This window comes from Oncorhynchus masou, unplaced genomic scaffold (genome assembly GCF_036934945.1).
Source record: "Oncorhynchus masou masou isolate Uvic2021 unplaced genomic scaffold, UVic_Omas_1.1 unplaced_scaffold_1322, whole genome shotgun sequence".
Taxonomy (NCBI): domain Eukaryota; kingdom Metazoa; phylum Chordata; class Actinopteri; order Salmoniformes; family Salmonidae; genus Oncorhynchus; species Oncorhynchus masou.
Genome location: NW_027003088.1, coordinates 61,376 through 85,796, shown reverse-complemented (window position 1 = coordinate 85,796; position 24,421 = coordinate 61,376). Strand labels below are relative to the sequence as shown.

The 24,421-nt window shown below is 40.9% G+C and overlaps 2 protein-coding genes across 2 annotated transcripts; both read left to right on the top strand.

Moving 5' to 3' along the window:
• The first annotated feature begins 550 nt into the window (after window positions 1-550).
• LOC135530315 (zinc finger protein 250-like) lies at window positions 551-7,786 on the top strand. The gene is made up of 3 exons (XM_064958674.1): window positions 551-754; window positions 843-936; window positions 6,831-7,786. Exons 1-3 carry the CDS (start codon window positions 551-553, stop codon window positions 7,784-7,786), a joined length of 1,254 nt encoding a protein of 417 aa, XP_064814746.1.
• Window positions 7,787-12,211: 4,425 nt separating this feature from the next.
• On the top strand, window positions 12,212-24,157 carry LOC135530318 (zinc finger and SCAN domain-containing protein 2-like). The gene is made up of 2 exons (XM_064958676.1): window positions 12,212-13,010; window positions 22,018-24,157. Exons 1-2 carry the CDS (start codon window positions 12,422-12,424, stop codon window positions 22,782-22,784), a joined length of 1,356 nt encoding a protein of 451 aa, XP_064814748.1. The 5' UTR covers window positions 12,212-12,421; the 3' UTR covers window positions 22,785-24,157.
• Window positions 24,158-24,421: the final 264 nt, after the last annotated feature.

Genomic DNA, 24,421 nt, shown 5'->3' with positions numbered 1-24,421 from the left:
TGTTCATTATATACATCTACATGATGTATTGTTACACCATGTAGGAGCAGTATGAACATATTTGTTAATTATAATATATGTTTAGGCGAATTAACATGAAATTATCTTAAATGCAGATGTGCAGTAGTCTAGTATTTAAATTCTCACCCAATAAAAATCTGCACTCATGAATCAAAACATGCTTCTCTTTGTACGTTTCCATATAATATTGACTTCTATAATAAACTTTTTGTCTGAAAATAAAATAAATAAAATATTTTCCGTAACTGCGTTACCCACTCTCGCCAGCAGTCGTTTTTGTCGCGATACTACTAGCGTGACGTATAATCTAGTGGACAGGTACGGGACACTTCAACAACAGTTAGCTACCTCGCCGAAATATTCAAGGTCTTTATAATATTTCGGAGTATATTAGCCATTGTGTTATAAACACACGTCTACCAGTTACCCAATTTAATTTCAGATTTACGTTGTTCGCTAGCTGGTTGGTTAAATTTGCCTATCACTCGTCTAATCGCTAATGCTAACTAGCTAGCTAACTTCCTCGACCATGAGCGCACCAAGATACTGCCCCCATACTAAAGAGGAGGTCGGATGGACGGAGAAAGAAACTCTCGTGAAAGAGGAGAAGGAAGAGGATGATGTCGCAGTTAAAATAGAAGTAGAGGATGAGACTGTTACTGTGAAAGAAGAAGAGACTGTTAAAAGAGAAGTAGAGGATGAGACTGTTACTGTGAAAGAAGAAGAGATGGACGTTAGAGTGAATGAAGACAAAGGAGAGTTCAGAGTGAAAGAGGAGGGGGATGTTACCAAATATATTTATATCTGTGATGTAAAAAAAGGAGGAGGAGGAGGATGCAATTTTTGGAGTGGAGGGAGAGATAACTGTCACATTGAAAGAAGCAGAAGAGGAGACAGGAGATCTGGTTAACACCAGTAAGTCATCAAAGTAAAGTTGGTTTTATTTCCAACATTAAAATATATACACATTATGTTAAATGCCTACTTTTACAACCTTTGATTTGCATCGATGTGTTGATTTGATAGAATCACATCAAGACGTTAAAACATGCATTTAAATCTCTGATCTGCAATAACTTTTTTCATGGGTTGTCATAGAAACCTCAGAACCAGTGCTAAATATTCTAAACTGGTCAGGTCTACTTTCACAACCTTTGGAATGCTGTAAATCAAGAGGAGTTGATGTGGTCTGAGTGGAATGCTGTAAATCAAGAGGAGTTGATGTTGTCTGAGTGGAATGCTGTAAATCAAGAGGAGTTGATGTTGTCTGAGTGGAATGCTGTAAATCAAGAGGAGTTGATGTTGTCTGAGTGGAATGCTGTAAATCAAGAGGAGTTGATGTGGTCTGAGTGGAATGCTGTAAATCAAGAGGAGTTGATGTGGTCTGAGTGGAATGCTGTAAATCAAGAGAGTTTGATGTTGTCTTGAGTGGAATGCTGTAAATCAAGAGGAGTTGATGTTGTCTTGAGAGGAATGCTGTAAATCAAGAGGAGTTGATGTGGTCTGAGTGGAATGCTGTAAATCAAGAGGAGTTGATGTGGTCTGAGTGGAATGCTGTAAATCAAGAGGAGTTGATGTGGTCTGAGTGGAATGCTGTAAATCAAGAGGAGTTGATGTTGTCTGAGTGGAATGCTGTAAATCAAGAGGAGTTGATGTGGTCTGAGCGGAATGCTGTAAATCAAGAGGAGTTGATGTTGTCTGAGTGGAATGCTGTAAATCAAGAGGAGTTGATGTGGTCTGAGTGGAATGCTGTAAATCAAGAGGAGTTGATGTGGTCTGAGTGGAATGCTGTAAATCAAGAGGAGTTGATGTGGTCTGAGTGGAGTTGATGTTGTCTGAGTGGAATGCTGAAAATCAAGAGGAGTTGATGTTGTATGAGTGGAACAGCTGTAAATCAAGAGGAGTTGATGTTGTCTTGAGTGGAATGCTGTAAATCAAGAGGAGTTGATGTGGTCTGAGTGGAGTTGATGTTGTATGAGTGGAACGCTGTAAATCACGAGGAGTTGATGTTGTCTTGAGTGGAATGCTGTAAATCAAGAGGAGTTGATGTTGTCTTGAGTGGAATGCTGTAAATCAAGAGGAGTTGATGTTGTCTTGAGTGGAATGCTGTAAATCAAGAGGAGTTGATGTTGTCTGATTGGAATGCTGTAAATCAAGAGGAGTTGATGTTGTCTGAAAGATGAGATGTTGAGGATTATGATGTCATAGAAGCAAACGACACAGCAGTGAGTCCTAATGGTTCACTTCACATCATTTACCGTATCAAGGTTTATGAGCCATATGTTTGATCCACAGTTACAAGCATGGCATTATCATCCAATCAAATTGTATTGGTCACATACACGTGGTTAGCAGATGTTAATGGTCACATACACATGGTTAGCAGATGTTACTGGTCACATACACATGATTAGCAGATGTGTATGTGACCAGTAACATGATTAGCAGATGTTACTGGTCACATACACATGGTTATCAGATGTTACTGGTCACATACACATGGTTAGCAGATGTTATTGGTCACATACACATGGTTAGCATATGGTATTGGTCACATACACAGGGTTAGCAGATGTTACTGGTCACATACACATGGTTAGCAGATGTTATTGGTCACATACACATGGTTAGCAGATGTTACTGGTCACATACACATGGTTAGCAGATGTTGATGGTCACATTACACATGGTTAGCAGATGTAATTGGTCACATACACATGGTTAGCAGATGTTATTGGTCACATACACATGGTTAGCAGATGTTGATGGTCACATACATGTGGTTAGCATATGTTGATGGTCCCATACACATGGTTAGCATATGTTATTGGTCACATACACATGGTTAGCAGATGTTGATGGTCACATACACATGGTTTGCAGTAAACATTCTTAAAGTGGAATTATTAAAGTGACTAGTGTTCCATTTATTAAAGTGACCAATGATATCAAGTTTGTATCTAGGCAGCCGCCTCTCTATGCTAGTGATGGCTGTTTAATAGTCTGATGGCCTTGGGATAGAAGCTGTTTTTCAGACTCTCTGTCCCAGCTTTGATGCACCTGTACTGACCTCGCCTTCTGGATGATAGAGGGGTGAACAGGCAGTGGCTCGGGTGGTTGTTGTCCTTGATTATCTTTTTTGCCTTCCTGTGACATCGGTTGTTGTAGGTGTCCTGGAGGGCAGGTATTTTCCCCCAGTGATGCGTTTTGCAGACCGCACCACCCTCTGGAGAGCCCTTTGGTTGTGGACGGTGCAGTTGAACCAGGAACACATCGACAACAGCCACCCTCTAAGTGGCATTACCCATCGCTCCACAAAAGCCGCGGCCCTTGCAGAGCAAGGGGAACAACTACTCCAAGTCTCAGAAAGAGTGACGTTTGAAACGCTATTAGCGTGCACCCCGCTAACTAGCTAGCCATTTCACATCGGTTACACCAGCCTAATCTCGGGAGTTGATAGGCTTGAAGTCATAAACTGGCAAAACGCACAAAAGTGCTGTTTGATTGAATGCTTACGAGCCTGCTGCTGCCGCCTACCATCTCTCGGTCAGACTGCTCTATCAAATCATAGACTTAGTTATAACATGATAACACACAGAAATACGAGCCTTAGATCATTAATATGGTCGAAACGTTTATTCTTTCAGTTAAATATCGTTCCGTATTATCAGTCTAAATAATCCTGTTGCGTTGTAACAACCTTCACTGTGATGTCATAATTACGTAAAATTCTGGCAAATTAGTTCGCCACGAGCCAGGCTGCCCAAACTGTTGCATATACCCTGACTCTGCGTGCAAGAGAAGTGACACAATTTCACCTGGGTAATATTGCCTGCTAACCTAGATTTCTTTTAGCTAAATATGCAGGTTTAAAAATCTATACTTCCTTTGAAAGGCATTGGTGTTTATGTTTAGGGACAGTTGTGCAACGATTGTGCTTTTTCACAAATGCGCTTTTGTTAAATTATCCCCGTTTGGCGAAGTTGACTCTCTTTGTTGGGAAGAAATTGTCTTCACACAGTTCGCAACGAGCCAGGCGGCCCAAACTGCTGCATATACCCTGACTCTGTTGCAAGATAAGTGAAACAATTTCTCTAGTTTTTCTCCTGCTAAATTCATGTTAGCAGACAATATTAACTAAATATGCAGGTTTAAAAATATATACGTGTGTATTGATTTTAAGAAAGGCATTGATGTTGATGGTTAGGTACATTGGTGCAACGACAGTACTTTTTCACGAATGCGCACCGCATCGATTATATGCAACGCAGGACACTAGCTAAACTAGTAATATCATCAACCATGTGTAGTTAACTAGTGATTATGATTGATTGATTGTTTTTTATAAGATAAGTTTAATGCTAGCTAGCAACTTACCTTGGCTTCTTACTGCATTCGCGTAACAGGCAGGCTCCTCGTGGAGTGCAATGTGAGGCAGGTGGTTAGAGCATTGGACTAGTTAACCGTAAGGTTGCAAGATTTTGAATCCAACTAAACGAATCCAACTAAATGATTCACTCGATTCCAGATGATGTTCAGGAGGTTTCTGATTAAGTTCTGATGCTGCAGGGTTTACAGGCCCTGTGTGTTGTTATATTTCTCAGCATAGCTCTCTGGCTGAGCTCCTGGGATTCTCTCAGCTGACTGTTCTGGATCTCTGGATGTCGTTCTGTTGGATGGGACCTGTGTGTGTTCCCCTGGATGCTACTGTACTGTAACGGTCTCTCTGGCTGAGCTCCTGGGATTCTCTCAGCTGACTGTTCTGGATCTCCTGATGTCGTTCTGTTGGATGGGACCTGTGTGTTCCCCTGGATGCTACTGTACTGTAACGGTCTCTCTGGCTGAGCTCCTGGGATTCTCTCAGCTGACTGTTCTTGATCTCTGGAGTATTTCTAAATGGAATATTTCTATATGAAGTATTTCTATATGGAATATGGAATATTTCTATATGGGGTACTTCTATATGGTGTATTTCTATATGGATTATGGAGTATTTCTATATGGAATATGGAGTATTTATATTTGGAATATGGAGTATTTCTATATGGAATATGGAGTATTTCTATATGGGGCACTTCTATATGGAGTATTTCTATATTGTGTATGGAGTATTTCTATATGGAATATGGAGTATTTCTATATGGAATATGGAGTATTTCTATATGGAGTATTTCTATATGGGGCACTTCTATATGGAGCATTTCTATATGGGGCATTTCTATATGGGGCATTTCTATATGGGGCATTTCTATATGGAGTATTTCTATATGGATTATTTCTATATGGATTATTTCTATATGGAGTATTTCTATGTGGAGTATTTCTATATGGAGTATTTCTATATGGGGCATTTCTATATGGAGTATTTCTATTTGGAATATGGAGTATTTCTATATGGAATATGGAGTATTTCTATATGGGGCACTTCTATATGGAATATGGAGTATTTCTATATGGAATATGGAGTATTTCTATATGGGGCGTTTCTATATGGAGTATTTCTATATTATGTGTGGAGTATTTCTATATGGAATATGGAGTATTTCTATATGGAATATGGAGTATTTCTATATGGAGTATTTCTATATGGAGTATTTCTATATGGGGCACTTCTATATGGAGTATTTCTATATGGAGTATTTCTATATGGGGCACTTCTATATGGAGTATTTCTATATGGGGCACTTCTATATGGAGTATTTCTATATGGGGCATTTCTATATGGAGTATTTCTATATGGAGTATTTCTATATGGAGTATTTCTATATGGAGTATTTCTATATGGGGCATTTCTATATGGAGTATTTCTATATGGGGCATTTCTATATGGAGTATTTCTATATGGATTATTTCTATATGGAGTATTTCTATATGGAGTATTTCTATATGGGGCATTTCTATATGGGGCATTTCTATATGGAGTATTTCTAAATGGGGCATTTCTATATGGAGTATTTCTATATGGAGTATTTCTATATGGAGTATTTCTATATGGGGCATTTCTATATGGAGCATTTCTATATGGGGCATTTCTATATGGATTATTTCTATATGGAGTATTTCTATATGGGGCATTTCTGTATATATGGAGTATTTCTATATGGGGCATTTCTATATGGAGTATTTCTATATGGATTATTTCTATATGGAGTATTTCTATGTGGAGTATTTCTATATGGAGTATTTCTATATGGGGCATTTCTATATGGAGTATTTCTATATGGGGCATTTCTATATGGGGCATTTCTATATGGAGTATTTCTATATGGATTATTTCTATATGGAGTATTTCTATGTGGAGTATTTCTATATGGGGCATTTCTATATGGAGTATTTCTATATGGGGCATTTCTATATGGAGTATTTCTATATGGGGTATTTCTATATGGAGTATTTCTATATTCCGAAATACACCTTTAATTCTCATTAATTTATAGATTAGATTCATTTAAAGACTAAATATTAAGATAAAATAAGATCATAAATAAAACGTATTATTATAAATATCTATTTCTAAAGTACCCTTCATTGTAATTAAGTTTACGTGTGAGAATTGCCAATCTGACTATTTTTTCACTTCCGCTGGTGTGGAATCGCTTATGTATTAAAGTGATGATGTGTGATGGTTCCATACAACTGCCTCCTCATAAGTGTTTTTGAAAATGATGGCCATTTTCTGAAAACTGACCTCAGGTTATTGGGGGGGGTCTAGTCTGGATTAAACCTCATAGGAAGACAGTTTTATCATGTGGAGGTGTCATTCAGGTCTCTGTTTAGTATTTAACTAAATAATCTGTTGTCTTTGACAGGAGAAAGACCACAGTCTCACAACAGGAAGAGTCCATCAGGAGAACCAGACCCAGAAATGCCAAATCCAGCCAGACGACACCACTGCTCCCAGTGTGGAAAGCATTTTACCAAGTCACAGAACCTAAAACAGCATGAGAGGACACACAAAGGAGAAAAGCCTTTTCAATGCTTTCAGTGTGAAAAAATATTTTCATGTTCACAGGATTTAAAAAAGCATGAGAGGACACACACAGGAGAAATGCCCTTTCAATGCTCCCAGTGTGGAAAGGGTTTTAACCGGTTAGGGAACCTGAAAGAACATACAATAATACACACAGGAAAGAAGCCTCACCACTGCTCCCAGTGTGGAAAGAATTTTAACCGGTTAGGGAATCTGAAAAAGCATGAGAGAATACACTCTGGAGTGAAGCCTTACCAGTGTTCCTATTGTGGAAAGAATTTTACTCAGTTAGAGAACCTGAAGGAACATGAAAGGACACATACAGGGGAGAAACCCCACCCTTGCTCTCAGTGTGGAAAGGCTTTTACCACGTCACGAAACCTTAAAGAGCATAAGACTAAACACACAGGAGAAAAGCCTTTCCACTGCTCCCTGTGTGGAAAGAATTTTACCCATTTAGGGAACCTGAAGAAACATGAGAGAATACACTCTGGAGATAAGCCGTACCCCTGTTCCCACTGTGGAAGGAGTTTTAGGTGGTTAGGAACCTTAAAGCAACATGAGAGAATACACACGGGAGAGAAGCCTTTCCAATGTTCCCAGTGTGGAAAGGGTTTTACCCAGTTAGGTAACCTAAAAGCTCATGAGAGGACACACTCAGGAGAAAAGCCTTTCCAATGTTCCCAGTGTGGAAAGAGTTTTACTGTGTTTGTGAGCCTAAAAGAGCATAAGAGAATACACACAGGAGAGAAGCCCTACCAATGTTCCCACTGTGGCAAGAGTTTTAGGGGTTAGGGAACAAGAAAAAACATGAGAGGACACACACAGGAGAAAAGCCTTACTCATTTTCTCAATGTGGAAAGAGTTATAACCAGTTAGGCACCTGAAATCACATGAAATAAAACATTTAGGTGTGAAGCCTTTCCACTGCTCCCATTTTAATTCCAGGGCTATGATTTCCGCATATTTACACTTTCGGACATTTGGCCCATAGACTGGCCTGTAACTTGGAGAGGGTTGAGCTTTTGGGTCCGGTTCCGATCCCAGTTCTATCTGGTCTCTTAACACATATGGATTCAGAACTTCATCATGTGTTACCAACCCAGTAACTAACCCACGGATGTTGTTGCACTCGCTTTGTCTAAGGGGTGCTAAGCCAAGTTACATGGTCTGTAACCTGAATGAATTAATGTATGCATTTATGTGAGAAATCAGTTCATGGACCTAGGTGTTGAATTCCCAGGGAGACGGCAACCTTACCTCGGTCCAGGGCCTTGACCTCTTGGTTGGCCAGTCCAAGACGACTATTATTTGTTTAGACGGTGACGAAACGTAAACACGCCAAAATCATCATCAGCAAAGTCTTCGCCACCATCAACCTCACAATCATCATCCCCATGACAACCAAGGACAATGGTAGCAGTTCCAGATCAGACGAGCCTATGTCCTCCTCTTCCCTGTGTTCAAAGGGCCGTACGGTTAAAGAAGTGTTTGTACCAGTTGGTCTTGACAGGAAGTCCTTCCTGTCTGACTGTGCCCACCCTTTTACACCAGGGGTTCTGAAACCTTTTTCAGTCTGGGGCCCGACTGTGTTTTCCTGGGACCCAAGCTTATTAAAATATGCAACGATGTGTTGATTTCATTGCCCTTATGCCTAAAACAAATGTAATATAAACAAAAACATATAACAATGATATGAAATACCCATAAAAAGCCAAATCATGTTTATTCTTTAAAAAAAACTCTTACACATCTGTCTAGGTTGGACCTGTTGCTGTTAAAATACAATAAATAATTTTCATTCTGAACTGGAATAAACTGATTGTGGAAAGTTCTGTTCTGTTCTACATCACACACACACACACACACACACACACACACACACACACACACACACACACACACACACACACACACACACACACACACACACACACACACACACACACACGGCTCAGTTTTTGATAGTGCACCCCTCAGTAACAGTACAGATGAAAAATGATCAGGCCTACCGTAAAACTTACTGTGGAAAGTATTGTTGTAAAAAAAAGTCTAAGTAGGAACTGTTTCTGTTAAAATACAATAACTATTTGTATTATTCTGAACTGGAAGAAACGGATCAAACCACACAGGTTGAAGTTTTCAACAAGCTTGTCTAGTCTGGACTCCGGTTTTGACAGAGCAACACGGAGGTCATGCTCAGCATTGAGTCACAGGAGAGGCCTTTTTGGGGGGTGGGGTGGGGTGGGGGGCAGAAATGCCTCCTGGAACATGTGAACTTTCATATGCCTTAATAACAGACTTGTATGCCATCTGTAAATACCAATACAATTGTTAAACTACGAGCCTAGTTGGTTTAGCCAACGGAAAAAGACAGGAACCTTCCCTCCTCTAGCCACAATTGGCTGGGATAATTGATGGGCTGGACATGCCGAGAGATGAGTTCGGATTGGTCTGCCGTGTAGCTTCTGTCTATAACATGAGCTGCTCAGTATCTTTCTAATGTTTCTTATTTTCTCTCATGTTATTCCACTGTGGCCGATACGTAAAGCTTAGTAAAGAGCAGTGTGGGAGTTTATTATTATTTTCTCCATTGAAACAAAAGATCAGCTCAGATGTGCAAGTGCCTTTTGAAGTTGAGATAGTGGCAAAATATGTATTTTGGATGTAGCGGTTGTTAGCTTGAATGCTAACGCTCATTGACATAGGCTGGTAGCAAAGCTAGCCAAAGAGCAAGTGTTTAAATAAAAAATATATTTCACCTTTATTTAACCAGGTAGGCTAGTTGAGAACAAGTTCTCATTTGCAACTGCGACCTGGCCAAGATAAAGCATAGCAGTGTGAACATACAACACAGAGTTACACATGGAGTAAACAATTAACAAGTCAGTAACACAGTAGAAAAAAGAGAGTCTATATACATTGTGTGCAAAAGGCATGAGGAGGTAGGCGAATAATTACAATTTTGCAGATTAACACTGGAGTGATAAATGATCAGATGGTCATGTACATGTAGAGATATTGGTGTGCAAAAGAGCAGAAAAGTAAATAAATATAAACAGTATCGGGATGAGGTAGGTCAAATTGGGTGGGCTATTTACCGATGGACTATGTACAGCTGCAGCGATCGGTTAGCTGCTCAGATAGCAGATGTTTGAAGTTGGTGAGGAGATAAAAGTCTCCAACTTCAGCGATTTTGCAATCGTTCCAGTCACAGGCAGCAGAGAACTGGAATGAAAGGCGGCCAAATGAGGTGTTGGCTTTAGGGACGATCAGTGAGATACACCTGCTGGAGCGCGTGCTACGGGTGGGTGTTGCCATCATGACCAGTGAACTGAGATAAGGCGGAGCTTTACCAAGCATGGACTTGTAGATGGCCTGGAACCAGTGGGTCTGGCGATGAATATATAGCGAGGGCCAGCCGACTAGAGCATACAGGTCGCAGTGGTGGGTGGTATAAGGTGCTTTAGTAACAAAACGGATGGCACTGTGATAAACTGCATCCAGTTTGCTGGGTAGAGTATTGGAAGCTATTTTGTAAATGACATCGCCAAAGTCGAGGATTGGTAGGATAGTCAGTTTTACTAGTGTAAGTTTGGCGCCGTGAGTGAAGGAGGCTTTGTTGCGGAATAGAAAGCCGACTCTAGATTTGATTTTAGATTGGAGATATTTGATATGAGTCTGGAAGGAGAGTTTACAGTCTAGCCAGACACCTAGGTACTTATAGATGTCCACATATTCTAGGTCGGAACCATCCAGGGTGGTGATGCTAGTCGGGCGTGTGGGTGCAGGCAGCGAACAGTTGCAGTTGGATGCCACGGAAGGAGTGTTGTATGGCATTGAAGCTCGTTTGGAGGTTAGATAGCACAGTGTCCAAGGACGGGCCGGAAGTATACAGAATGGTGTTGTCTGCGTAGAGGTGGATCAGGGAATCGCCTGCAAGAGCAACATCATTGATATATACAGAGAAAGAGTCGGCCCGAGAATTGAACACTGTGGCACCCCCATAGAGACTGCCAGAGGACCGGACAGCATGCCCTCCGATTTGACACACTGAACTCTGTCTGCAAAGTAGTTGGTGAACCAGGCAAGGCAGTCATTAGAAAAACTGAGGCTACTGAGTCTGCCGATAAGAATATGGTGATTGACAGAGTCGAAAGCCTTGGCAAGGTCGATGAAGACGGCTGCACAGTACTGTCTTTTATCGATTACGGTTATGATATCGTTTAGTACCTTGAGCGTGGCTGAGGTGCACCCGTGACCTGCTCGGAAACCAGATTGCACAGCGGAGAAGGTACGGTGGGATTCGAGATGGTCAGTGACCTGTTTGTTGACTTGGCTTTCGAAGACCTTAGATAGGCAGGGCAGGATGGATATAGGTCTGTAACAGTTTGGGTCCAGGGTTTCTCCCCCTTTGAAGAGGGGGATGACTGCGGCAGCTTTCCAATCCTTGGGGATCTCAGACGATATGAAAGAGAGGTGCCTTACATTGTGGCAATAAATCACTGATAATGACAAAGGTATAGACACAACATCCTGTTGATAGAAGGCTCGTATAAATCTACTGTTGTTGAATGGACTGAAATAAAGACAAATCATTCCTACCGATGAGTCAACAGGGTTAATCGTAGGTAATATTCTAAAAACAAATCATTCCTACCGATGAGTCAACAGGGTTAATCGTAGGTAATATTCTAAAAACAAATCATTCCTACCGATGAGTCAACAGGCTTAATCGTAGGTAATATTCTAAAAACAAATCATTCCTACCGATGAGTCAACAGGGTTAATCGTAGGTAATAGTCTAAAAACAAAGAAGTATCTTTATACAATATGTTCCGATTCCATATGTAATATCTGTGTGTAGAAAAATTATGCTTTTAAATTAAGGTCCATAAGAAGAAAAGCTGCCGATATAAAGCAGAGAGTTTCACTGGAACTTTCTCAATATTATAATTGCAAACCAACATAAAGCATACAAACTTGGTAGTACAGAGTAAATCAATATGACGTTGCGAAATATTGCATTTTACCCACACTATTGTTACTTTGGTGGGTAAAAACGAATGCTTCCGAACCGTTAACTTGTTGTCTGAAAATAAAATATACGTTTATCTCAACTGCGTTACCCCTCCAGTCAGCAGATGGCGGTCTGAGACTTTAAGGCGATGCTGCTGGTGTGACGTATAATCTAGTGGACGGAACGCTTCTTTCAACAGCAGCAACAGTCAGTCAGACACCTCGGTAGCTTGTAGACAAAATAGACGAACCAATAAAGCTCTTTAAACGCGTTCGTGTATATTAGCCACTGTGTTTAAACCCACTTCTGTCGTCTAGTTAGTTATCCCATTTAATTTAACATTTTTACGTTGTTATTAGTTAACTAGCTGTCTGGTTAAGTTAGCATTAGCCTAGCTAACATCACCGACCATGAGTTCACTAAACTACTCTCGTCTTGCTAAAGACTGGACGGAGGAAGAAGCTTCTCCTCCAGCGACAGAAGAGGAGGTCTGCTGGACGGTGGAAGAAGCTCTCGTTAAAGAGGAAAAAGAAGAGGAGGCTGTTACAATACAAAAACAAGTAGAGGATGAGGCTGTTACAGTGAAAGAAGAAGAGAAAGACGTTTCAGTGAAAGAAGAGGAAGACGCGTTCAGAGTGAAAGAGGAGGATGTTACTGTAAAAGAAGAGGAGGGTGTTACTGTAAAAGAAGAGGAGGGTGTTACTGTAAAAGAAGAGGAGGGTGTTACTGTAAAAGAAGAGGGGGATGTTACTGTAAAAGAAGAGGAGGAAGACGCGTTCAGAGTGAAAGAGGAAGACGATGTTACAGTAAAAGGAGAGAAAGGTGCCGTTTTTGGAGTGAAATTGGAGGAGGAGGAGATGACTGTCACATCGAAAAAGGAGGAAGAGGAGGAAACTGGATATCAGGGCCCGGTTCCCCAAAGCCATCTTAAGGCATCCAGTATTGATGATGAAGTTAGCCGTGAGATGCTTTTGAGAAACCGGGCCCTGATTAACACTAGTAAGTACTGTCTTAAAAACAGAGGCGCAAACTCTGCAGTTGTTGAACTGATGCTTGTGGTGTTAAAGGGGTAATCTGCAGTTGTTGAACTGATGCTTGTGGTGTTAAAGGGGTAATCTGCAGTTGTTGAACTGATGTTTGGTGTTAAAGGGGAAATCTGCAGTTGCTTCATCCATATTTGGACTTTTAAATGATTTATTTATTTATAGCCACATTGATTCTTGAAGAATATGACACATTCCTCATGAGCTTAATTCAACTGTTAGATCCATTAGATCCCCAAATAAGCTTTTTTTACTCCAATGTTTAGAAACAATGTAAATCAACACTGTATCGCCTCAACATGGTTAAAACTATAATGTTGATATCATGGATGGTCAGTCCTTGCATCCATAGGTCTGTCTATGAATTTGAGAGTAGTTACATTTCTCCGGTCCCATCCATCATCTTATTACCAAAACAGTGGTGGAATTACAGCTTTGTTATTGTTTCAACTGCAGATTAGTTGATTGATGTGTGGCTTTTTTAAAGGAACAACCTAGGTTTTAAAAAGCAACAAAATGGCTGCTCAGAGGCTTGGTTTGGTAAACGGCTTAGGGATGGAGAAATTTAACCACCTTCAAATTCATAGAGAAAGCTATTGAAGCAACCTTAACCCAAAACCTAGCGACCTCATCAAGAAGTTCAGACATCTTGGCGTAACAGTTATAAGTTGTTGGCTTGACAGTTGCTGGACTCAGATTGGAATCCTGCTCAGGGCCTCCGCCTTGACTACACTATGAATATAAGGACTGGCCATCCATAAGGTCAAGATGATAGTTTTAACCAGATTGAGGCTATACAGTGTTAATTTACCAACAGCGGAGTTATACAAGCTTATGTTTTAGTTTCTGATGGGGAAATACAGTTGAAACATTTAAGGCATTTTATAAGTTCTATTCTTCAGGAATCAATAGCTATTATGATGTCATAATGATATAATGTCTGACCCCATTTAGTCGACTGGTCGTTCTGTTCGGTCTAAAGGCGGTTGGTCGACCAAGATTTTTTGTTGTTGTTGTTGAACAGTCGCAAATATATACGCATGTACGTTCCGTCACTGTGGCGACGATGTCGTCGATACATGAAGCCGTTGACTGATGTGGTAAACTCCTGAATGCCACCAGAGGAATCCCTGAACCTATTCCAGTCTGTGCTAATGAAACAGTCCTGTAGCTTAGCAACCGCTTCATCGGAACACTTCAGGATTGAGCTGGTACTTCCTGTTTTGATTTATAACTAGGGAATCAGGAGTATAGAGTTATGTTCATATTTACCAGAGGGAGGGGGGGAGGGGCTTTGTATGTGTCTCTGTGAGTGGAGTAGGCTTTGTATGTGTCTCTGTGAGTGGAGTAAAAGTGGTCTAGTTTTCCCCTCTAGTCCCCCTGATCTTATGTTCTGTCCTGTCGATGCTGAATACCCAGCTAGATGATCTAGTGTTTCTTTTCCCTCTAGTCCCCCTGATCTTGTGTTCTGTCCTGTTGATGCAGAAAACCCAGCTTGATGATCTAGTGTTTCTTTTCCCTCTAGTCCCCCCTGATCTTGTGTTCTGTCCTGATGATGCTGAAAAGGGATCATATTAGTGTTGTAGTCACCAGAGACGACTCCTCCTTTCCACAGAGGGATCATATTAGTGTTGTAGTCACCAGAGACTCCGCCTCCTTTTAGTGTTGTAGTCACCAGAGACTCCCCTCCTTTTAGTGTTGTAGTCACCAGAGACTCCTCCTCCTTTTAGTGTTGTAGTCACCAGAGACTCCCCCTCCTTTTAGTGTTGTAGTCACCAGAGACTCCTCCTCCTTTTAGTGTTGTAGTCACCAGACTCCCCCTCCTTTTAGTGTTGTAGTCACCAGAGACTCCCCCTCCTTTTAGTGTTGTAGTCACCAGAGACTCCCCCTCCTTTTAGTGTTGTAGTCACCAGAGACTCCCCCTCCTTTTAGTGTTGTAGTCACCAGAGACTCCTCCTCCTTTTAGTGTTGTAGTCACCAGAGACTCCTCCTCCTTTTAGTGTTGTAGTCACCAGAGACGACTCCTCCTTTTAGTGTTGTAGTCACCAGAGACTCCTCCTCCTTTTAGTGTTGTAGTCACCAGAGACGACTCCTCCTTTCCACAGAGGGATCATATTAGTGTTGTAGTCACCAGAGACTCCTCCTCCTTTTAGTGTTGTAGTCACCAGAGACTCCTCCTCCTTTTAGTGTTGTAGTCACCAGAGACTCCTCCTCCTTTTAGTGTTGTAGTCACCAGAGACTCCTCCTCCTTTCCACAGAGGGATCATATTAGTGTTGGAGCCCAAACTGTTTGGATGATACAAACGTTTTTTTTTATTTTTTCCATGAGAAGACTGATTTTTACAACACGGCTGTAGCTCTGACACCTTTCACCGCTGATGAGGAAGGCTGATATCTGTAGCTCTGACGCCTTTCACCGCTGATGAGGAAGGCTGATATCTGTAGCTCTGACACCTTTCACCCCTGATGAGGAGGGCTGATATCCGTATCTCTGACACCTTTCACCCCTGATGAGGAAGGCTGATATCTGTAGCTCTGACACCTTTCACCCCTGATGAGGAAGGCTGATATCCGTAGCTCTGACACCTTTCACCGCTGATGAAGAAGGCTGATATCTGTAGCTCTGACACCTTTCACCCCTGATGAGGAGGGCTGATATCTGTAGCTCTGACACCTTTCACCGCTGATGAGGAAGGCTGATATCTGTAGCTCTGACACCTTTCACCCCTGATGAGGAAGGCTGATATCCGTAGCTCTGACACCTTTCACCGCTGATGAGGAAGGCTGATATCTGTAGCTCTGACACCTTTCACCCCTGATGAGGAGGGCTGATATCTGTAGCTCTGACACCTTTCACCGCTGATGAGGAAGGCTGATATCTGTAGCTCTGACACCTTTCACCCCTGATGAGGAGGGCTGATATCTGTAGCTCTGACACCTTTCACCGCTGATGAGGAAGGCTGATATCTGTAGCTCTGACACCTTTCACCCCTGATGAGGAAGGCTGATATCCGTAGCTCTGACACCTTTCACCGCTGATGAGGAATGCTGATATCTGTAGCTCTGACACCTTTCACCCCTGATGAGGAGGGCTGATATCTGTAGCTCTGACACCTTTCCCGCTGATGAGGAAGGCTGATATCTGTAGCTCTGACACCTTTCACCGCTGATGAGGAAGGCTGATATCCGTATCTCTGACACCTTTCACCGCTGATGAGGAAGGCTGATATCTGTAGCTCTGACACCTTTCACCGCTGATGAGGAAGGCTGATATCCGTAGCTCTGACACCTTTCACCGCTGATGAGGAAGGCTGATATCTGTTGCTCTGACACCTTTCACCGCTCATGAGGAAGGCTGATATCTGTAGCTCTGACACCTTTCACCGCTGATGAGGAAAGCTGATATCTGTAGCTCTGACACCTTTCACCGCTGATGAGGAAGGCTGATATCTGTATAGCTCTGACACCTTTCATCGCTGATGAGGAAGGCTGATATCTGTAGCTCTGACACCTTTCACCGCTCATGAGGAAGGCTGATATCTGTAGCTCTGACACCTTTCACCGCTGATGAGGAAAGCTGATATCTGTAGCTCTGACACCTTTCACCGCTGATGAGGAAGGCTGATATCTGTATAGCTCTGACACCTTTCACCGCTGATGAGGAAGGCTGATATCTGTAGCTCTGACACATTTCACCGCTGATGAGGAAGGCTGATATCTGTAGCTCTGACACCTTTCACCGCTGATGAGGACGGCTGATATCTGTATCTCTGACACCTTTCACCGCTGATGAGGAGGGCTGATATCTGTAGCTCTGACACCTTTCACCCCTGATGAGGAGGGCTGATATCTGTAGCTCTGACACCTTTTACCCCTGATGAGGAAGGCTGATATCTGTTGCTCTGACACCTTTCACCGCTGATGAGGAAGGCTGATATCCGTAGCTCTGACACCTTTCACCGCTGATGAGGAAGGCTGATATCTGTAGCTCTGACACCTTTCACCGCTGATGAGGAGGCTGATATCTGTAGCTCTGACACCTTTCACCGCTGATGAGGAAGGCTGATATCTGTTTCTCTGACACCTTTCACCGCTGATGAGGAAGGCTGATATCTGTAGCTCTGACACCTTTCACCCTGATGAGGAGGGCTGATATCTGTAGCTCTGACACCTTTCACCGCTGATGAGGAAGGCTGATATCTGTAGCTCTGACACCTTTCACCCCTGATGAGGAGGGCTGATATCTGTAGCTCTGACACCTTTCACCGCTGATGAGGAAGGCTGATATCTGTAGCTCTGACACCTTTCACCGCTGATGAGGAAGGCTGATATCTGTAGCTCTGACACCTTTCACCGCTGATGAGGAAGGCTGATATCTGTAGCTCTGACACCTTTCACCGCTGATGAGGAAGGCTGATATCTGTAGCTCTGACACCTTTCACCGCTGATGAGGAAGGCTGATATCTGTAGCTCTGACACCTTTCACCGCTGATGAGGAGGGCTGATATCTGTAGCTCTGACACCTTTCACCGCTGATGAGGAAGGCTGATATCTGTTGCTCTGACACCTTTCACCGCTGATGAGGAAGGCTGATATCTGTAGCTCTGACACCTTTCACCGCTGATGAGGAAGGCTGATATCTGTAGCTCTGACACCTTTCACCGCTGATGAGGAAGGCTGATATCTGTATCTCTGACACCTTTCACCGCTGATGAGGAAGGCTGATATCTGTAGCTCTGACACCTTTCACCGCTGATGAGGAAGGCTGATATCTGTAGCTCTGACACCTTTCACCGCTGATGAGGAAGGCTGATATCTGTAGCTCTGACACCTTTTACCGCTGATGAGGAAGGTTGATATCTGTAGCTCTGACACCTTTTACCCCCGATGAGGAAGGCTGATATCTGTAGCTCCGACACCTTTCACCCTGATGAGGAAGGCTGATATTTGTAGCTCTGACACCTTTTACCGCTGATGAGGAAGGGTGATATCTGTAGATCTGACACCTTTCACCGCTGATGAGGAAGGCTGATATCCGGCGGGTGCAGTGGGAATGGAACACAGCCTATATACAGATATCTGTAGCTTAGACAGACAGATTCTTATGGGGAATGTTGTGTTATACTAATTACATTTTAAGTGGGTGTGTAGACGACAACTCTAAGGGGTTTTAACCTGTCTCCTCCCCCTCATCTACACTGATTTTGGACTGGATTTAATGAGTGACATCAATAAGGATCATGTCTTTAACCTGGATTCACCTGGTCAGTCTGTCATGGAAAGGTGTTCTTAATGTTTTGTACATTCAGTGTACAAAGTCTTCAGTTCCTGTAAGTTCACATGTGGAACTGCATGAAATGTGTTTTTGTTTCCAGTCATTTAGAAATGTGATCCCAATGTCCCACATTGTCCTCTTTATTAATAGAAACTCATATACTGTTTAGTATTAGTTTAAAACTAAAATGGACCAATCCTGGATCGCCCCCTGTATTATCAACCACTGAAATAGGAGAGACTTTGTCCCCTTTCTGTTTGTCTACTCAACCCAGAGTGAAACCAAAACACCCCATGTAGCCCATGGCAACCTGATGACTCAGAGTCACGTCAGAGACTCAGAGTCAAGTAGAATGACCACCGTGGGGGAAACAAATGATATTCACCATCTGGGACCATTCAACAGTCTAGATTTACCAGGTTATTACTAAATAAACTGCTCACCATCTGGGACCATTCAACAGTCTAGATTTACCAGGTTATTACTAAATAAACTGCTCACCATCTGGGACCATTCAACAGTCTAGATTTACCAGGTTATTACTAAATAAACTGTTCACCATCTGGGACCATTCAACAGTCTAGATTTACCAGGCTATTACTAAATAAACTGTTCACCATCTGGGACCATTCAACAGTCTAGATTTACCAGGTTATTACTTCTAAATAAACTGTTCACCATCTGGGACCATTCAACAGTCTAGATTTACCAGGTTATTACTAAATAAACTGTTCACCATCTGGGACCATTCAACAGTCTAGATTTACCAGGTTATTACTTCTAAATAAACTGTTCACCATCCAGGACCATTCAACAGTCTAGATTTATAAGGTTATTACTTCTAAATAAACTGTTAACCATCTGGGACCATTCAACAGTCTAGATTTACCAGGTTATTACTAAATAAACTGTTCACCATCTGGGACCATTCAACAGTCTAGATTTACCAGGTTACTTCTAAATAAACTGTTCACCATCTGGGACCATTCAACAGTCTAGATTTACCAGGTTATTACTAAATAAACTGTTCACCATCTGGGACCATTCAACAGTCTAGATTTACCAGGTTATTACTAAATAAACTGTTCTCCATCTGGGACCATTCAACAGTCTAGATTTACCAGGTTATTACTTCTAAATAAACTGTTCACCATCTGGGACCATTCAACAGTCTAGATTTACCAGGTTATTACTTCTAAATAAACTGTTCACCATCTGGGACCATTCAACAGTCTAGATTTACCAGGTTATTACTTCTAAATAAACTGTTCACCATCTGGGACCATTCAGCAGTCTAGATTTACCAGGTTATTACTTCTAAATAAACTGTTCACCATCTGGGACCATTCAACAGTCTAGATTTACCAGGTTATTACTAAATAAACTGTTCACCATCTGGGACCATTCAACAGTCTAGATTTACCAGGTTATTACTAAATAAACTGTTCACCATCTGGGACCATTCAACAGTCTAGATTTACCAGGTTATTACTAAATAAACTGTTCACCATCTGGGACCATTCAACAGTCTAGAGTTACCAGGTTATTACTTCTAAATAAACTGATCACCATCTGGAACCATTCAACAGTCTAGATTTACCAGGTTATTACTAAATAAACTGTTCACCATCTGGGACCATTCAACAGTCTAGATTTACCAGGTTATTACTAAATAAACTGTTCACCATCTGGGACCATTCAACAGTCTAGATTTACCAGGTTATTACTAAATAAACTGTTCACCATCTGGGACCATTCAACAGTCTAGATTTACCAGGTTATTACTTCTAAATAAACTGTTCACCATCTGGGACCATTCAACAGCCTAGAATTACCAGGTTATTACTTCTAAATAAACTGTTCACCATCTGGGACCATTCAACAGTCTAGATTTACCAGGTTATTACTGAATAAACTGTTCACCATCTAGGTCCATTCAACAGCCTAGATTTACCAGGTTATTACTTCTAAATAAACTGTTCACCATCTGGGACCATTCACCAGTCTAGATTTACCAGGTTATTACTAAATAAACTGTTCACCATCTGGGACCATTAAACAGTCTAGATTTACCAGGTTATTACTAAATAAACTGTTCACCATCTGGGACCATTCAACAGTCTAGAGTTACCAGGTTATTACTTCTAAATAAATTGTCACCTTCTGGGACCATTCAACAGTCTAGATTTATAAGGTTATTACTTCTAAATAAACTGTTCACCATCTGGGACCATTCAACAGTCTAGATTTACCAGGTTATTACTAAATAAACTGTTCACCATCTGGGACCATTCAACAGTCTAGATTTACCAGGTTATTACTAAATAAACTGTTCACCATCTGGGACCATTCAACAGTCTAGATTTACCAGGTTATTACTAAATAAACTGTTCACCATCTGGGACCATTCAACAGTCTAGATTTACCAGGTTATTACTAAATAAACTGTTCACCATCTGGGACCATTCAACAGTCTAGATTTACCAGGTTATTACTTCTAAATAAACTGTCACCTTCTGGGACCATTCAACAGTCTAGATTTACCAGGTTATTACTTCTAAATAAACTGTTCACCATCTGGGACCATTCAACAGTCTAGAGTTACCAGGTTATTACTTCTAAATAAACTGTCACCTTCTGGGACCATTCAACAGTTTAGATTTACCAGGTTATTACTTAATAAACTGTTCACCATCTAGGACCATTCAACAGTCTAGATGTACCAGGTTATTACTAGTGGTTTCCTCATTAGCAGAATATACTACATCCATAACTAGTGGTTTCCTCATTAGCAGATATACTACATCCATAACTAGTGGTTTCCTCATTACCAGATATACTACATCCATAACTAGTGGTTTCCTCATTACCAGATATACTACATCCATAACTAGTGGTTTCCTCATTAGCAGATATACTACATCCATAACTAGTGGTTTCCTCATTACCAGATATACTACATCCATAACTAGTGGTTTCCTCATTACCAGATATACTACATCCATAACTAGTGGTTTCCTCATTACCAGATATACTACATCCATAACTAGTGGTTTCCTCATTAGCAGATATACTACATCCATAACTAGTGGTTTCCTCATTAGCAGATATACTACATCCATAACTAGTGGTTTCCTCATTAGCAGATATACTACATCCATAACTAGTGGTTTCCTCATTACCAGATATACTACATCCATAACTAGTGGTTTCTTCATTACCAGATATACTACATCCATAACTAGTGGTTTCCTCATTACCAGATATACTACATCCATAACTAGTGGTTTCCTCATTAGCAGATATACTACATCCATAACTAGTGGTTTCCTCATTACCAGATATACTACATCCATAACTAGGGGTTTCTGTATTTGCAGGGATGAGTTTCTGCAATCAAGTTGAGTGTGCATCGCCCTCATGCGGCAATTTTAGCACAGAAAGGGGACTATATAGCATAGAGGTTTTAAAGTGAAAAAATAACACAAAATATGACTGTTGTTGATCACTGACTGTCATATTAAGATAATTGTCAATTAAGTTTATCAAAGCATTTAAATATTCATTACAGATGTAAATTGTTGTACAACATCCTGGGCATCACCTTTTAGCTGAATGATACAGTGGATTTCTGCTGTTGTGCTGCTGTTGGCCTTTAACCATCTGTCTGACTTTGTCGTTCACACAGGAGAGAGACTTGACTATCGTGGATCCTCTGGGGAGCCTCAACAACATCATGAAGCTGACGAGGCAGAGAAGAGTCTCTCCACATCAGAACACCTCAAGAAACACCAACGAAAACCCACAGGAAAAAAATCTCACCACTGCTCTGACTGTGGGAAGAGTTATTCAAGATTAGATTCACTAAAAGTACACCAGAGAATTCACACAGGCGATACAGCTCACTGCTCTGACTGTGGGAAGAGATTCACCTCTTCAGCAGACCTAAAAAGACATGAGAGAATCCATACAGGAGAGAAACCTTATAGCTGTGATCAATGTGGGAAGAGATTTACGCACTCAAGCTGCCTGAAGGTACATCAGAGAACACACACAGGAGAGAAACCTTATAGCTGTGATCAATGTGGGAAGAGATTTGTCACATCTAGCCGTCTGACTATACACCAGAGAACACACACAGGAGAGAAACCTTATAGCTGTGAGCAATGTGGGAAAAGTTTTAATGTTCGAAGCGGCCTGAAAACACACCAGACAACACACACAGGGGAGAAATCTTTTAGTTGCTCTGACTGCGGGAAGACCTTTTCAAAATTATATACATTACAATTACACCGGACAATTCACACTGGGGAGAAACTTTATAGCTGTAATCAATGTAGGAAGAGTTTTAATCACTCAAGCTTGCTGAAGGTACATCAGAGAACACACACAGGAGAGAAATCTTTTATAGCTGTGATCAATGTGGGAAGAGATGTGTTACATCTAGCAGTCTGACTATTCACCAGCGGACACACGAGAGAACCCTTGTAGCTGTAATCAATGTGGGAAGAGTTTTACTCAGCCAAACATCCTGATATCACACCAGAGAACACAGGAGAAACACCTCGTAGCTGTGATCGATGTGGAAAGAGAGACGCTGGTAAAGTATCTCTGATTAAACATCAGAGAAAATACATACATGAAGGAGTTGTTTCATGACATCAATACGATAATGTCACAATGTAGAATGTTTTAATATTGTAGTACGAGTATTTTAATGATGTCATAATGTAGAATGTTTTAACATTGTAGTAGGAGTATTTTAATGATGTCATGATGTAGAATGTTTTAACATTGTAGTAGGAGTATTTTAATGATGTCATAATGTAGAATGTTTTAACATTGTAGTAGGAGTATTTTAATGATGTTACAATGTCGAACCCTAAACGTTTGTCTCCTGTTCCATTGATTTCAACATGATATGGATATTAGCCTCAGGGGGAAAATCCAGGCTCTGAATTGAAAGAGTACTATTTATGTGATTAACAAAAAGTGTTGCGTTACACTTATCTCGTCGGTGATCCACTTGAATCAAAATGCAACACTTCAAAATGTAGCTAGCTATTTTCTACAAATTGTCCTCTAACCAGTGAGGTACACATTATTCCCATATTCCGTGTGGTGTTTGAGCTGATCGTTTTAACGGGACGTGAAACCTCATCTCCCCCTCTCGCGCAATTGATTTCAACTTGATATAGAAATGAGTGATGACAAAAATGTGTTGCGTTTCTCTTCGTTTTGGTGACCCCAAAATTTAAATGCACCACTCAAAAATGTAGCTGGCTGTCTTCTGCAGGTTGTCCTCTAACCAGTGAGGTAAAATATATCTTCCATTTCCATGTTTTTTTTTATAGTTGTGTTAGTTTTAAAGTACAACCCCCAAATCGATATCAGTGATTTATTGTTGCTATTTTTGATGTAATCGTGTAACATTTAGTAATCATAATTATTTTTGTAACCAACTGACATTTTTTGTTTGTTTATTAACAATGTAGTAAAACTAGCTTATAATTTTGGTTGGATATTACATCCTATTCAATGTAGTAAAACTAGCTTATAATTTTGGTTGGATATTACATCCTATTCAATGTAGTAAAACTAGCTTATAATTTTGGTTGGATATTACATCCTGTTCTTGCCATTTTAGTCCTCAGCATGATCATTGGTCTTTCAGTTTTCATTGTTATTCCTAATGTTTGTTTGTGGTGTAAATATTTAGCGTCGTTTTTATTTTCGCGTCATTTTTATTTGTTTGTTTTTCCCTGTGAAGCGCATTGCGTTGCATCCATGTCTGAAATGTGCTGTATAAATAAAGCTTGATTTGAACATATTGTAGTACAAATTAACCCAACCACCGACCAATCAACAGACTCAATCAAAACCATGAAATATGTGCAAAAGCAACACAGTATGAAAAACAGTATCAATTCAGTATATCTTCCACTATGTCTAAATAATACACGGTATGCCAGTTTAGTATCTCTTTTAAACCAACCCAGTACATTCTTGTTGAACAATTTGAAATTGTAGAGTAATATAGAAATACGCATCTACTGGATGAGTCACCATTTAGTTTGGAATCCAACCATTAT